At 45.2% G+C, this 17,036-nt stretch overlaps 1 protein-coding gene across 1 annotated transcript in view; it reads right to left on the bottom strand.

Annotated features, from left to right (window-relative positions):
- Nucleotides 1-5,735: 5,735 nt before the first annotated feature.
- LOC115172479 (leucine-rich repeat and immunoglobulin-like domain-containing nogo receptor-interacting protein 2) overlaps nucleotides 5,736-17,036 on the bottom strand; it is a 38,094-nt gene continuing 26,793 nt past the window's right edge. The window contains exon 2 of the mRNA XM_029729951.1: nucleotides 5,736-8,911. Coding sequence (XP_029585811.1) covers nucleotides 7,005-8,840 — 1,836 coding nt within the window. The 5' untranslated portion in view covers nucleotides 8,841-8,911 and the 3' untranslated portion in view covers nucleotides 5,736-7,004. The remainder of the gene's footprint in view (nucleotides 8,912-17,036) is intronic.

The raw sequence follows: 17,036 nt of genomic DNA, 5'->3' as shown, positions 1-17,036 counted from the left end.
TAGTGTCTGCTGTAGGGGAAGTGGGTAGAAAGTCACACTAGCTAATTAATCATTCATACATTAAAACTTGGAGACTGTCTAACTGCAGCAGATGTCAAATAAATTCATGAATTAATAATATATTGATAACAAATTAATAACTATGTTAATTTCGTACTCGTCTCCAGTCTCTCTCTCGCCCTTTGTCCTTTTAAGTAAAATACACTGAGTGTACAAAATATTATGAACACCTGCTCTTTCCATGACATAGACTGACCAGGTGAATCAAATAAAATAAAATCGAACTTTATTTGTCCCACGTGCTGAATTCAACAAGTGTAGACCTTACTGTGAAATGCTTACTTACAAGCCCTTAACCAACAGTGCAGTTCAAGAAGAGTTAAGAAAATATTTACCAAATAAACTAAAGTAAAAAATAAATAAAAAGTAACACAATAAAATAACAATAACAAGGCTATATACAGGGGGCATGTCACGTCCTGACCAGTATAAGGGTTATTTGTTATTGTAGTTTGGTCAGGACGTGGCAGAGGGTATTTTGTTTATGTGGTTTGGTGTGGTGATTTATGTAGTAGGGTGTTTGATTTATTATTTCTGGGTTTTGGTCTATGTTCTATGTTTTGTATTTCTATGTTCTTTCTGGTTTGTTGTATTTCTATGTTTAGGTTGATGGGGGTTGGACTCTCATTTGGAGGCAGGTGCTTTCTCGTTGCCTCTGATTGAGAGTCCTATATATAGGTAATTGTTTGGTTTGGTGTTGTGGGAGATTGTTTCGCCTGTGTGAGCGTGACAAGACTGTTTTGTTGTTCTGGTGTTCTCTTTATTTTAAAATAAATAACAAGATGAGCATCCACATTCCTGCTGCGTTTAGGTCCTCTATTCCCGACGACAACCGTTACAGAATCTCCCACCACAATAGGACCAAGCAGCGGAGAAGGGAGCGATGGGAATATGATATGGACTGTCGGGAAAAGGAGACATGGGCAGAGTTGAGGAGAGGCATTTCCAGGGCTGTGGAGGATTTTAAGGGAACCCGAGAGGCAGCCCCAAGATTTATTTGGCCAGTACGCACAGTACCAGCGCCCTGCATTTGCCAGGGGGAAGTGGGCATCCAGCCAGTAAGAGCGATGCCAGTTCTGCGCTCGAGACCGCCAGTACGCCTCTACGGTCCAGTGCGTCAGCCCAGTCCGACTTGTCCTGTTCCCGCTCCCCGCACTAGCCCTGAGGTGCGTGTTCCCAGGCTGATACCTCCAGTACCAGCACCACGCATCAGGCTTTCAGTGCGTCTACCCAGTCCGACTCGGCCTGTTCCTGCTCCCCGCACTAGCCCTGAGGTGCGTGTTCCCAGGCTGATACCTCCAGTACCAGCACCATGCATCAGGCTTCCAGTGCGTCAACCCAGTCCGACTCGGCTTGTTCCCACTACAGCCCCATCAATGTTAATGGGGGCTTGTTCAGCTCACCTTTTCCTGTAGTCAACGATCAGCACTTTTGTCTTGCTCACATTGAGGGAGAGGTTGTTGTCCTGGCACCACACTGCCAGTTCTCTGACCTCCCAGGGTCCTTAGCTTAGTGATGAGCTTCGTGGGCACTATGGTGTTGAACATTGAGCTGTAGTAAATGAACAGCTTTCTCACATTGGTGTTACTTTTGTCCAGGTTGGAAAGGGCAATGTGGATTGTGATTGAGATTGCCTCATCTGTGGATCTGTTGGGGCGGTATGTGAATTGGAGTGGGTCTATTGTATCTGGGAAGATGCTGTTGCTGTGAGCCATGACCAGCCTTTCAAAGCACTTCATGGTTACCGACGTGAGTGCTACAGGGCAGTAATCATTTAAGCAGGTTACCTTCACTTCCTTGGGCACAGGGACTACGGTGGTCTGCTTGAAACGTAGGTATTACAGACTTGGTCAGGGAGAGGTTGAAAATGTCAGTGAAGACACTTGCCAGTTGGCCCGCTCGTGCTTTGAGTACACGTCCTGGTAATCCATCTGGCCCCCCAGCTTTGTGAATGTAGTCCTGTTTAAAGGTCTTGCTCACATGTGTGTGGTAACGCTACCGAGAGCGTTACCACACAGTCGTCCAGAACAACTGGTGCTCTCGTGCATGCTTCAGTGTTGCTTGCCTCAAAGTGAGCATAAAAGGCATTTAGCTCGTCTGGTAGGCTTGCGTCACTGGGCAGCTCACGTCTGGGTTTCCCTTTGTAGTCCGTAATAGTTTTCAAGCCCTGCCACATCCGACGAGCGTCAGAGGCGGTGTAGTAGGATTCAATCTTAATCCTGTATTGAAGCTTTGCTTGTTTGAGGGCATAGCGGGATTTCTTATTCGTCTGGATTAGTGTCCCACTCCTTTAAAGCCACAGCTCTAGCCTTTAGCATGATGCGGATGTTGCCTGTAATCCATGGCTTCTGGTTGGGATATGTACGTACAGTCACTGTGGGGACAACGTCAGCGATGCACTGGTTGATGAAGCCAATGACTGAGGTGGTATACTCCTCAATGCCATTGGATGAATCCCGGAACATATTCCAGTCTGTGCTAGCAAAACAGTCCTGTAGCGTAGCATCCGCGTGATCTGACCACTTCCGTATTGAGCGAGTCACTGGTACGCCCTGCTTTAGTTTTTGCTTGTAAGCAGGAATCAGGAGGATAGAATTATGGTCAGATTTGCCAAATGGAGGGCAGAGGAGAGCTTTGTATGCATCTCTGTGTGTGGAGTAAAAGTGGTTAGTTGTTTTTCCTTTGGTTGCACACATGACATGCTGGTAAAAATTTGGCAAAACTGAATTAAGTTTGCCTGCGTTAAAGTCCCCGGCCACTAGGAGCGCCGCTTCTGGATGAGCATTTTCTTGTGCCTTATAGAGTTGGTTGAGTGCGGTCTTAGTGCCAGCATCGGTCTGTTGCGGTAAATAGACGGCTACAAATAATATAGATGACAACTCTCTTGGCAGATAGTGTGGTCTACAGCTTATCATAAGGTACTCTACCTCAGGTGAGCAATACCTCGAGACTTCTTTAATATTAGGCATCGCACACCAGCTGTTATTGACAAATAGACACACACCCCCACCCCTCGTCTTACCAGACGTAGCTTCTCTGTTCTGCCGGTGCAAGGAAAATCCCGCCAGATCTATATTATCCGTGTCGTCGTTCAGCCCCGACTCTGTGAGTTGGTTAGGAGCATGTAAAATGTCAGCCATCCTCTTCGGCGCCATTTTAACATAATCCAGGTGAAAGCTATTATCCCTAATTTTTATAACTTGTTAACTTCAATCAGTGTAGATGAAGGGGAGGAGACATGTTAAAGAAGGATTTTTAAGCCATGAGACAATTGAGACATGGATTGTATGTGTGCCATTCAGAGGGTGAATGGGCAAGACAGAAGTTTTAAGTGCCTTTGAACAGAGTATGGTAGTCGGTGCCAGGCGCATCTGTTTGTGTCAAGAACTGCAACGCTGCTGGGTTTTTCACACACAACAGTTTTCTGTGTGTATCAAGAATGGTCCACCACCCAAAGAACATCCAGCCAATTTGACACAACTGTGGGAAGCATTGGAGTCAACATGGGCCAGCATCCCTGTGGAATGCTTTGGACACCTTGTAGAGTCCATGCCCCGATAAATTTAGGCTGTTATGAGGGCAAAAGGGGGGTTGGGGTGCAACTCAATATTAGGAAGGTGTTCTTAATGTTTTGTACCCTCAGTGTATATTCAATGTATCTAATAGCTATCACACTATGATGCCTATCTAAATACAGCCCGTTGTTCAGTTGCCTACAGGGTTGTGTTCTCACACAGCCAGGGCGTGTTCATTCCTAAGGTGATTGTAGCCCTCTGCAACACCATAGCCTTACGGCTAGCCCTACCATCCACAGGTAGCTGGTTGCACCTTAATTGGGGAGGACGGGCTCATAGTAATGGCTGGAACATTGATACCATTCCATTCATTATTATGGATCGTCCTCCCCTCAGTAGCCTCCCGTGCTACCATTTCTACCTCTCTCTAACCCCCCCCCCCCCCCCCCCCTCTGTCTCTTCTCTCTCTCAGTATTCATAGTGACACTCAATGGGGTCCTAAAGTCTCGGAGCCCAAGGTAATTAGTGAGGGGGAAATCATCCTGATTTAATGTGCTCAAGGAGTAAGAACCCGGGCTTGATGACGTCATAGTGGACTCTCCCTCCTGTGCTTTCCTCGGGTGTGAATTCACATTCTGATATAACAACGTCAATGTATGATGCGATGCGCTTCGATCCTTTTATTCCTCTCATCTTTCACAGTGTGCGTCCTACTGACACTTGCCTTGTTTTAATGGGGAATTGCAAAGGGAAGCAGTGAGGTTAGTGGTCTAGACCCGTGTCAGGTTAAGCAGGATGCTCAAGCTAATGATGCTTGGGGCCTCATTCTAAGTAGAGATGAGGATGTAATTCTGCCTGGCTGCTGTGCTATTATCAGAATGGATGCCATTAGTGTTGTAGGGGATATTATTTGGTCTGGCTCTTTATAGAAAATCTTTAAGAAGTGGTTTTGGAACGTTTCCCTGCATTATTTGGAATTGAATTTATTTTATTGCTGGCACAATATGTTTGCTATAATCCATGTAGAGACGCCAAGTTTAATTACAGGCATAAAATAAAGCTAATAACATAATGTTTCCTCTCCAGATCACAAAGCAGAGCATCTCAAATGATCCACAGATGCTTAGGCGCCTGTGTTAGCACCAATCATTAAAGCACTGATTAGTAAATCCTCTTCATCTAAGAGAAATGGCCTACGGATATGAGACAGTCATATTATCCATGTGGTATTTCTCCGTGTTCTTTACTGGAGCACTCTTTCCTTGACAAGCTGTGGAGAAACAACTGCAACAAAAGTGATAAAAATCAAATAGGTGGGACTTTGATCTTGTCTTCTTGAATATTCCCTGTGTGCATTCTCCAAAGATAGAACAACTTTTAACCATTAACGTGATAGCATCAAGTGTTTTACCAGATCTCTGTAAAGAGAAGGGTGCTGAATGAAAACGTCAGCAGGAACTGCATTTATCTGAGTTTCAGGAGACGGAGAGATTCAGGGTCGTTGGGTATATTAGGTGTGGTTTTAGAAGAGTGTTGAATTAAACATCTGGTGGGAAAACAATATATACCCATTTGTCACCTTTCCTTGGCCTGCGTCATAGGATCGCTACAACAACCTATCTATATCCTTGCAACAACACACCTTATGTTAGTTTCTAGTTTACATTTAGCTAAGGAGTCTGCACATCTTTGGTTTGCTATTACACTGTCATACAGTTTAGGTGTATGATGTCAAGTAAAAATGAAAGTACTGATATGTCTTGGAAATGTGTAACGCCCTGGCCATAGAGAGGGTTTTTTGTTCTCTATTTTGGTTAGGCCAGGGTGTTACATGGGTGGGCGTTCTATGTTTATTTTTCTATGTTGGTTTGTTTCTTCGGTTTGGCCGTGTGTGGCTCTCAATCAGGAACAGCTGTAGTTCGTTGTTGCTGATTGAGAGTCATACATAGGCAGCCTGTTTTTCCTTTGGGGTTTGTGGGTGATTATTTTCTGTCTAGGTTTGTGTTAATCCTGACAGGACTGTTTGGCTGTCGTTTCTTTTCGTGTTTTGTTTGTAGTGTTCATTCGTTTATTAAAATCCTTTATGATGAACACATCCTCCGCTGCACCTTGGTCTCATTGCGACGACGGTCGTTACAAAATATGAATGACCACATGAAGCTATATGATTACGATTTATTTCCGTTTGAAAATATACCCATAAATTTATCATATGAAAACATTTAAACAACCTTTAACATTGTATCACAACTGGATCACACATGTTGACACCTACATCCCCGCTTTTACAAAGAGTTGCCCTTAATGTTATTCTTTAATACACTTTTTTTTTCAACAGTTAAAACATTTCAACAAAAACACCACAACTTTCAAATGCCATCAATGAAATACCCAGAAACCTATTTTAACCCAAGAGAGGCCTCGGGACATGCCAGCTTGAAGCATTGGGGCCAAAGAAAAATGAGAGGGGATACAATACCACCCATAACTCACCAGGCTGAGATTTGTCCTGTTCAAAGGGGACATCGGCCAGTAAATCTTTGCTATTGTGTCTAGTCTAGTCACTGACCGTTTATTTTACATTACATCAGGGGATTTTGCTGGCAGGAAAATCTGCAATTGATTTATAAGGTAATAAAAGAGGATTTAACATAAGATATTTATCATCTGTGTTTTTTTCCAAGCAATAACCAACATTTTCAACTGCTACTATTTCTTCAGCAGGAAGATACCTTGAGTTCTTCTAGTGCTTTTAGCTGATATCCCACTTGAAGTTGTAAATATCGTGTGTATACATTTTCCTTGAGTTGAAGCTCGAGTTGCCAAAATCCCGCAATGCATATCTTGAGGTGGTACAAAGGGGAACAATGGCCTACTTGAAAATATTTATGAAGCAGGTCTCTTGGATATTGTTCGTAGTGATTTGCATGTGCATACAAACATACGTAACACTACATTTTACTCAACAAACACACCTGCTGCTTAGATGGTTATTAGACACAATTTACTCCAGACATGATAGAGCAATGACAGCTCCATTGTCATCTCAACTTCTCCCTTGTCACTCCCAGAGACTTCCTTTCTCACCTTGGTGTCACGCCGAGTCTACAACATCATTAGTCATCACATCAACAGCGTAGCACAGGCCTAGCGCTGTATCACTGCCTCACTCTCATTGATATGTGGGCTATATAGTATTATATCCAGTGTATTGTATGATAACATAATTTTATATAAACAATTCCACAGTATCATAGATCACTATTATATCAACATGTCCACTGAATCACTAGATCACCTTCATATCAACACCACTATATCGGTACATCACTTTCATTTTCACAACTCCACTGTATCAAAGAAAACTTTGAAAATGATATGCACTGTATTTTGTTTGTTACTATCATATGTGTTGGTCCGTTTGTAAATTTAAATCATTTTCATGTTGACTCGTCTGGGCCCGCTTGTCTCATTTGCCTCCGCTGCTGTCCCATTCGATTTGCGGGGAACGTACTCAATGTCGAAGTTGCTCTTGTGCCTTCCCTTCCCACGACTCCAGGCAAACAGGAGGAGGAAACAGAAGATGACCACGCCCAGGAAAGACAGGCAGCCCATGGCTGTGGAGATGATGATGGTCTTCAGGTCTATGGGGTTTGTCATATTGTACAGGAGGGTGCCGTTGGCCCAGGTCCCGTTGGAGTCCGCCAGGAGTCCGCTCTTGTTGGTGTAGAGCAATCTATCGCTGATGCCCAGGCTCTTCACAGCCAGCGAGGCTGACATGCTGGCATTGCCCGCCGCGTTACTGGCCACACACAGGTACACACCATTGTCGTGTAGCTCCGCAGCCTTAATCTCCAGGGTGCCGTTGGTATGGACTGTCACCCTTCCGGTGCTCTTGGCTGTGACATAGCGTCTGTGTGGCGTCACCCAGGCCATGGATGGCCGAGGAGCCCCGTCTGCTATGCAGTTGAGCCAGACAGGCTGCCCCTCGTCTGCCAGCAGCAGCTGGGTGGTGTTGAGCCCGATCCGTGGCTTGGTGCAAGTCACATACCGTGACACCAGCGGCTCCTTGAGGTCCCGCAAGGGTTTCCCACGGATGCGCTCAGGAGCACTGCACTCGGGCTGGGGGTCAGGGAGCTGCAGCAAGGGTGGCTTCCGGCCACTCAGCAGCCATAGGAGCCGGCAGTCGCACACCAGAGGGTTCCCCCCCATAAGCAGCGTCTGCAGGCTGTCAGGGGACGCAAACACAGCTTGCTCCACAGAGTCCAGCTGGTTGTGCGACACATCCAACATACGCAGGTTTGGGAGTACCAGGAAGGCCAGGGGTTCAATGTAAGCCAGCTGAGCCCCTCGCAGGTGCAACTCCTGCAGTCGCGGAAGCTTGTCTAGCACCCCTTGCTGGATGTGCTGGATGCGGCAAAAGGATAGGTTTAGGTGCGTGAGGTAGGGCAGGTTGCGTAGAGCAGGGCCGGGAAAAGAGGACAGGTTAGTGTTGGTGACGGTGAGTGTGGTGAGGTTGAGACCGTGTAGCGACAGAGCGGGGAAGACTTCCAGCCAGGGCCAGTAGTCAATCTCCAGGTGGCGAAGGTGGGGAAGTCTTTTGAAGGAGTAGGGCTTCAGGGCACCAATGCCCAGGTGGCGCAGGCGGAGTTCCACCAGGCTGTGTAGGTGCCCCAGGGCATCGGTGGGCACAACAGTCAGGTTGCAGCGCTCCAGGGTGAGGCTCTGTAGGCCCAGCAGGCCAGTAAAGGCCCTCTGGGAGATGAACACCAGCTCATTGTCACCCACCTCCAGGGACATCAGCCTCCGAAGGTCCTGGAAGCCATGGTCCAGCAGCACCACCAACCGGTTGTGGCTGAGGTCCAGACTGGTGAGGTTGGTAAGGCCAGAGAGCACACCGGCGGGGACCAGCTGGAGGAGGTTGCTGTGGAAGTTCAGCGAGCGCAGGGAGAGCTGAAATTTGAAGGAGCCTGGTTCGACCACGCCTATCAGGTTATCGCTGAGGTCTAGATCCTCGAGCTGTAGGAAGGAGGAGAAGTTGTCCGGTGTAATGCTCCGCAGCTTGTTCTTGCTCAGATCCAGAAGCCGAGTCTCAATGGGGATGCCCTCGGGGATGGTAGGCAGTCGCTTGCGGTGGCAGCTGACTGACTTGGTCTGGGCGGAGCAGTCGCAGCGAGCGGGGCAACCCAGGACGCAGCTAACCAGCAGGAGCAGTAGAGCCCCGCCCAGAAGAGGGTAGCAGTGGTACAGGGCAGAGCGCCGCATGACTTTTACCCACGCTGCCCTCTGTCACGGCACAGCTTGGTATCCATGCAGACCACCATCACGGTACAGCCCTGCAGCACAAAAACACACACAAGGTGAAGCGCATTAGAATACCTAATATTATTTTTCATGCAAAATAGCACTGTTTGTTATAAAAAAGCCTTACTGCCAACAAAGCTTTCCCCCCACCTTCCGTCACTCTTCACCTGTTCCCCATCTCTTGCTCTCACTCCATCCTTTCTAACACTTTCTTTCCTATCACACTATCAACACTTTTTTCCTTTATCAGCAGATTTTTGTCAAATGAAATTCAAATCAAGTCAAGTCCCTTGACACAAAGCAATATGCTTCATGGAAAAATGTGCTATGACGTTCAGCTGCATCAGAATAGGACATGGTATCTGTCATGTAAAAAAAAAAACAGCAGCACATTGTTACAATGCTTGTGGCCAGGACTGACCCTGGTCGCACCTCAGAGACGAGGCAGAGACCCTATTGGATATGCAAGGAGGCGGGAGACGGGAGTTGAACCAGGGGCTGCTCTGTTCCCGCAGGAAGAAAAAAAGAAGGATAGGGATAAGAAAATGCCTCCTGGTCAACAAGTTGTTAGCATAGCAGATGGTCTGAGACGTTTGCCTGAATACATCTGTTGTGTATTCTATAAACCTTGCCTATTATGGATCCTACTCCGGTTATTCTGTCCTATTACAATTTTAAAAGAATGAACTAGCACAAAACCATGTCGAGGTGAGCAGATGGTAAGCACAAAGACAGACATACGTGCACATTGCCGCTGAGGTGAGTGACACATTCACTGAAAATATGGGTGAGTACGCACATACGCACGTCATGCACACACGCAAAAACACACAGCACTCATCCCTCTCCCCGACTCTGAAGAGCTGCGCTCTGGTGTCTTCACTACCATCTTTCTCTCTTTCCCACCCTTTCGCTCTCCCTTATTATATATCTCCCTCTCTTCAGAATCTATCTGTCTCTCTCTCTCTTTCTCTCTTTGCTTCTGCTGCTGCGACTCTACTGTTCTCTTATCCTCTGGTCCTCCCTTCTCACACATCTTCCTCACACCTTTTCTCTCTCGCCGTCATTGCCCTGGAAGAAGCCCCATTCTCTATATTCTCCAATCCCCACAGGCTGTGTTTTATCGATTGTGACACAGACACATCAGATACCAAGAATGTAGCCTTTTACAAAGAGCAGGCCGTTGCCATAGCAACCACAAACCCTCCCTCCCATCCGCTCTATGTGGTCTGCCAATCAAATTAATGAAATAAAATGAAAAAAAGAGGACTTGTTTTTTAATATTCTCAAGGTCTGCACAAAACATGCATTGAATATATTTTAAATCTCTGCTTCATTAACACGCAAGCGTCGAGTTTACAGTGTCTCGAAACTGTCAGCCTGCCTGGTTATTTGTCGAGCTGTCTGATTGCCTATCCGTCTGCTGGTCTGTTAAGTATCTCTGGGTATCTATCTGCCTTTCTTCAAGCCTGTCTGGGTCTGGGTCTTCTTATCCCTCTGCCTTTACCTATCAGGTACCTGTCTGTCTGTCTGTCTGTCTGTCTGTCTGTCTGTCTGTCTGTCTGTCTGTCTGTCTGTCTGTCTGTCTGTCTGTCTGTCTGTCTGTCTGTCTGTCTGTCTGTCTGTCTGTCTGTGTACATGAGTGTGTGTGTCTGTTTGTGTGCTAATCAGTCTTTCCGACAATCTGTCAGTGAGACTAAGTCTGTGTCTGTATCTGTCTCTATCAGTCTATCAAGTTACCTGTCTGTCTCTCTGCTGGTGTATCTATTGGTCTGTACAGTATGTCAATTAGTCAGTCTTTCTGACAGGATACCAGTGTGCTTGGTCTGGTCTGGCACATCCTTACTCCCTTGAAACTATGCCAGAATGTTTGTTGCCACTTTGGACCACTAGAATTGTTGGACAATGGAGAACAACCCTGAGAAGTCTGGATAAGAAGAGAAGGGTGAGGGGTCATTCAGAAGTGCAGACCTACAGGGTATAGAGCTTTTTAGGATTAGAGACGCAGTTGGATTTGATATGCAGTTAAACTGTAGAAAATCTGACAGGCGAATGAGAGCCTAGGGGAGACGCATGAGTCACGGTGGGAGAGAGGAAGAGAGAGAGAGAGAGAGACAACAAAATAAACAGGAAATATAAGAAATTATGAAAAAAGCCTGTGCTAGATTGGGTGAAAGCCTAATTTGCCTGCTGAGTTTGTAGTTTATACCAGCAACACAAGTTAAAATAAAAGGAGACTTTTAAACTCTGAATTATATTATATGAGTGCACACTCACTGACTGTGTTATTGTTCAGAGAGACAACTCATGTCCACTTAGTTTGTTCTTACATATTCACTTGCTTTACTTTCAATTGTTCAATGTTTCAGTGTTCATACAAGCTCAATATAAGACATACTGAATATGTATAAAGAGATATATGAATACTGTGTATTAAAATACTGTGTTCTTCACATACTGTAGTTCATTCTAATATATCTACTACTATACATTACCTTTTTGTTACACTGCTTATACACACTGTGTATTTATATACTGGATTCTTGACATAGCTCACTGTAATATATACAGTACCATTCAAAAGTTTGGACCACCTACTCATTCAAGGGTTTTTCTTTTTTTTTTACAATTTTCTACATTGTAGAATAATAGTGAAGACATCAAAGCTATGAAATAACACATATGGAATCATCTAGTAACCAAAAAAGTGTTAAACAAATCAAAATATATTTTATATTTGAGATTCTTCAAAGGAGCCACTCTTTGCCTTAACGACAGCTTTGCACACTCGTGGCATTCTCTCAACCAGCTTCATGAGGTAGTCACCTATAATGCATTTCAATTAACAGGTGTGCCTTGTTAAAAGTTAATTTGTGGAATTTTTGTAAATATTTTTTTTTACCGCTTTTTCTCCCCAATTGGTAGTTACAGTCTTGTCTCATTGCTGCAACTCCCATACGGACTCTGTAGAGGAGAAGGTCAAGAGCTGTGCATCCTCTGAAACACAACTCAACCCAACCAAGCCGCACTGCTTCTTGACACAATGCCCACTTAACCCGGAAGCCAGCCACACCAATGTGTTGGAGGCAACACCATACACCTGGTAACTGTCAGCGTGCACTGTGCCCAGCTCACCACAGGAGTCGCTAGTGCATGATGGGACAAGGACATCCCTGTCGGCCAAACACTCCCTTAACCAGGACGACCAATTGTGCGCTGCCCCATGGGTCTCCCGGTCACGGCCAGCTGGGACAAAGCCTGGACTCGAACCCAGAATCTCTAGTGGCACAGCTAGCACTGCAATGCAGTGCCTTAGACCACCACGTCCCTTGGGAGGCCCAAATTCCTTTCCTTCTTAATACGTTTGAGCCAATCAGTTGTTTTGTGACAAGGTAGGGGTGGTATACAGAAGATAGCCCTATTTGGTAACAGACCAAGTCCATATTATGGCAAGAACAGCTCAAATAAGCAAAGAGAAACGACAGTCCATCATTACTTTAAGACATGAAGGTCAGTCAATGCGGAACATTTCAAGAACTTTGAAAGTGCAGTCGCAAAAATGTAGTAAAGCGCAGTGATGAAACTGGATCTCATGAGGACCACCACAGGAAAGGAAGACCCAGAGTTATCTCTGCTCCAGAGGATAAGTTAATTAGAGTCAACTGTACCTCCGATTGCAGCCCAAATAAATGCTTACAGAGTTCAAGTAACAGACACATCTCAACATCAACTGTTCAGAGGAGACTGTGAATCAGTCTGCGTGAATCAGGCCTTCAAGGTCAAATTGCTGCAAAGAAACCACTACTAAAGGACACCAATAAGAAGAAGAGACTCGCTTGGGCCAAGAAACACAAGCAATGGACATTAGACCGGTGGAAATCTGTCCTTTTGTCTGATGAGTTGGTTGGTTCCAAACGCTATGTCTTTGTGAGACGCAGAGTAGGTGAGCGGATGACCTCCGCATGTGTGGTTCCCACCATGAAGCATGAAGGAGAAGGTGTGATGGTGTGGGGGTGCTTTGCTGGTGACACTGTCTGTGATTTATTTAGAATTCAAGGCAGACTTTACCAGCATGGCTACCACAGCATTCTGCAGCGATACGCCATCCCATCTGGTTTGCGCTTTGTGCGCATTTGTTATTCAACAGGACAATGACCCAACACACCTCCAGGCTGTGTAAGGTCTATTTGACCAAGAAGGAGAGTGATGGAGTGCTGCATCAGATGACCTGGCTTCCACAATCACCCGACCTCAACCCAATTGTGATGGTTTGGGATGAGTTGGACTGCAGAGTGAAGGAAAAGTGCTCAGCATGTCTGAGAACTCCTTCAAGACTGTTGAAAACAAATTCCAGGTGAAGCTGGTTGAGAGAATGCCAATAGTGTGCAAAGCTGTCATCAAGGTCAAAGTTTCGCTACTTTGAAGAATCTCAAATATAAAATAGATTTAGATTTTTGTATCACTTTTTTGGTTACTACATGATTCCATGTGTGTTATTTCATAGTTTTGATGTCTTCACTATTATTCTACAATGTAGAAAAAAGAAAAAAGAAAGAAAAACCCCTGCATTGTAGAAATAAAAATACATTGTAGAAATAAAAGCTGAAATAAATCATTCTCTCTACTATTATTCTGACATTTCACATTCTTAAAATAAAGTGGTGATCCTAACTGACCTAAGACAGGGCATATTTACTAGGATTAAATGTCAGGAATTGTGAAAAACAGAGTTTAAATGTATCTGGCTAAGGTGTATGTAAACTTCCGACTTCAACTGTAAATATACCGCTGTACGTATCATTCTTACTATATATTTTGGTGTATATACGCATAGATTGTATTTGGATGACTGACACAGTGTTATTTGGTTTGCTAACTGGATTTGTTCTGACATTCTTGATTTCTTGTTTCTCGATTTTTATTATTTATTATTTGTGTACTTGTTTGACATTTTACTACGCTGTTAGGAGCTAGTAACACAAGCAATTCGCACCTGAACTAACATCTGCTAAATGGTGTATGTGACCAATACATTTTGACTTGATTTGATTTACTCTCAGAACCGCCTCTCCATTTTCTGTAGTCATCAATCCATATCCACTCAATTCCAGATCAGTTACATGACCAGCCAATTAGTGGTTGTGTTTTCTCTTTTTCTGACACAAGTGTACAATGCATGAGAGCACATGGAGATCCCAATTATTTAATTAGAATGAATGTTCACCAGCCATGTTTAATTATTGATTTACAAGTCATTATTTTGGAATTGTCATGCCCTGATCTGTTTCACCTGTCTTTGTGATTGTCTCCACTTATTTTCCCCGGTGTATTTATCCCTGTGTTTCCTGTCTCTCTGTGCCAGTTCATCTTGTATGTTCAAGACAACCAGCATGTTTTTCTCGTGCTCCTGCATTTTCTATTCTCTTTTTGCTAGTCCTCCCAGTTTTGACCCTTGCCTGTTGTCACGTCCTGACCCTAGTAAGATGTCATTTTCTATAGTAGAGTAGGTCAGGGCGTGACAGGGGGTGTTTTGGGTTTATCTATGTTTTATATTTCTATGTTTTAGTTCTAGTTTTTCTATTTCTATGTTGGGGTTGTTTGGGTTGATCTCCAATCGGAGGCAGCTGATCCTCGTTGCCTCTGATTGGAGATCATATTTAAGTAGGGATTTTTCTTCCTGGGTTTTGGTGGGTAGTTGTTTTCCGTTTTGTCTGTAGTACCTGACGGAACTGTTTGGTTGTTTTGTTGTTTTCTGTTTAGTGTATGCCACCGACTGTTCGGTCGTTTTGTTATTTTGTTTAAGTATATTCATTAAACGAAATTATCAGCACTCTACACGTTGCGCCTTGGTCCCCTTTATATGACCCGCGTTTCAGAACTACCCACCATGATTAGATCAAGCGGCGTGCCCGGGCAGTAATGGACACCTGGTCACATCAGGAGTGGATTGAGAGGAGAGACTGGACTTGGGTCCAGGTAATCGAGCGATATCAGAGCCTACCTGGGAAGAACGAGAGGCAGCCCCCAAAATTCTTTTGGGGGGGGCACACTGGTAGTTTGGCTGGGCCAGGACTGGGACCTGAGCCAATTCCCCGTGCTTTTTGTGATAAGCATGTGCCTGCCTCTCGCACTCTCTCTCCAGTGCGCTTCCATAGCACAGTACATCCTGTGCCTGTTCTTCGCACTCTCCCTCCAGTGCGCATCCATAACCCAGTACGGCCGGTGCCTGCTTTGAGCATTCAGTCCTCAGTGCATCTCCCCAGTCCGGTAAGACCAGTTCCTGCTCCACGTACAAAGCCTCCAGTGATAATCGATGGTCCGACGCCTGTAGAGATGATCCATGGCACTAAGCCTCTAGTGATGATCCATGGCCCGGAGCCTGTAGGGATATTCCATGGCACGAAGCCTGAAGAGGTAATCCATGGCCCAGAACCTGAAGAAATAATCCTTGGCAAAAAGCCTGGAGGGATTATAAATGGTCCGGAGCCTGTAGGGATAAACCATGGCACGAAGCCTGTAGAGATAATCCATGGTAAGAAGCCTCCAGTGATGATCCTTGGTGCGGAACCTGTAGAGATGATCCATGGCATGGAGCCAGCAGCAACGATCCACGGTCAGGTGGTAATAAAGCAGAAGGATCTGTGGGTGGAGCGGGGAGTACGCCCAGAACCGGAGTCACCTCCTATGCTGGAGGTTATGTGGACTGCATTTGAGCAGTCATAGACTTTTGTCACCCTCCCTAAGAGCCAATAGCGACCTTCTTGGCAGATATGAAGTTTGTTTTCGTTGCTCATCCCGTTAAATGAAGATGTCATATTGCTAAGTGTATCTTTGATACTAGTATTACAGACAGAAGTGTGATGCATTGTTCATCTATGATGCATTGTTCATCTATGATGTTATTCTACCCACCCTTTCATTGATGTAAATAAATGTACACACAAGCATTGGGGGAACTGCATTCTCTACAGACAAAAGTACTTCTTTGTTGCATTTACACAAATTGAAGTCCAAAGTACATTTCATGGCCAAAAGTATGTGGACTCCAGCTCCTCAAACATCTCATTCCAAAATCATGGGCATTAATATGGAGTTGTTCCCCTCTTTGCTGCTATAATAGCCTCCACTCTTCTGGGAAGGCTTCTCACTAGATGCTGGAACATTGCTGCGGGGACTTACTTCCATTCAGCCACAAGAGCATTAGTTTGGTCGGGCACAAATGTTGGGCGATTAGGCCTGGCTGGCAGTCGGTGATCCAATTCATCCCAAAGGTGTTCGATAGGGTTGAGGTCAGGGCCCTGCGCAGTCTAGTCAAGTTCTTCCACACCAATCTTGACAAACCATTTCTGTATTTCTGTATGGACCTCTGTATGGACCTCGCTACAAAGTTGGAAACACAGAATCATCTAGAATATCATTGTATGCTGTAGCTTTCAGATTTCCCTTCACTGGAACTAAGGGGCCCAGCCCGAACCATAAAAAACAGCCCCAGACCATTATTTCTCCACAAAACTGAACAGTTTTCACTATGCATTGGGGCAGGTAGCGATAAATTTAGGCTGTTATGAGGGCAAAAGGGGGGTTGGGGTGCAACTCAATATTAGGAAGGTGTTCTTAATGTTTTGTACCCTCAGTGTATATTCAATGTATCTAATAGCTATCACACTATGATGCCTATCTAAATACAGCCCGTTGTTCAGTTGCCTACAGGGTTGTGTTCTCACACAGCCAGGGCGTGTTCATTCCTAAGGTGATTGTAGCCCTCTGCAACACCATAGCCTTACGGCTAGCCCTACCATCCACAGGTAGCTGGTTGCACCTTAATTGGGGAGGACGGGCTCATAGTAATGGCTGGAACATTGATACCATTCCATTCATTATTATGGATCGTCCTCCCCTCAGTAGCCTCCCGTGCTACCATTTCTACCTCTCTCTAACCCCCCCCCCCCCCCCCCCCTCTGTCTCTTCTCTCTCTCAGTATTCATAGTGACACTCAATGGGGTCCTAAAGTCTCGGAGCCCAAGGTAATTAGTGAGGGGGAAATCATCCTGATTTAATGTGCTCAAGGAGTAAGAACCCGGGCTTGATGACGTCATAGTGGACTCTCCCTCCTGTGCTTTCCTCGGGTGTGAATTCACATTCTGATATAACAACGTC

Source organism: Salmo trutta, chromosome 33 (assembly GCF_901001165.1).
Source record: "Salmo trutta chromosome 33, fSalTru1.1, whole genome shotgun sequence".
NCBI lineage: Eukaryota > Metazoa > Chordata > Actinopteri > Salmoniformes > Salmonidae > Salmo > Salmo trutta.
Note: the sequence above shows the minus strand (reverse complement) of the source record. Positions and strands in the feature narration are given on the sequence as shown.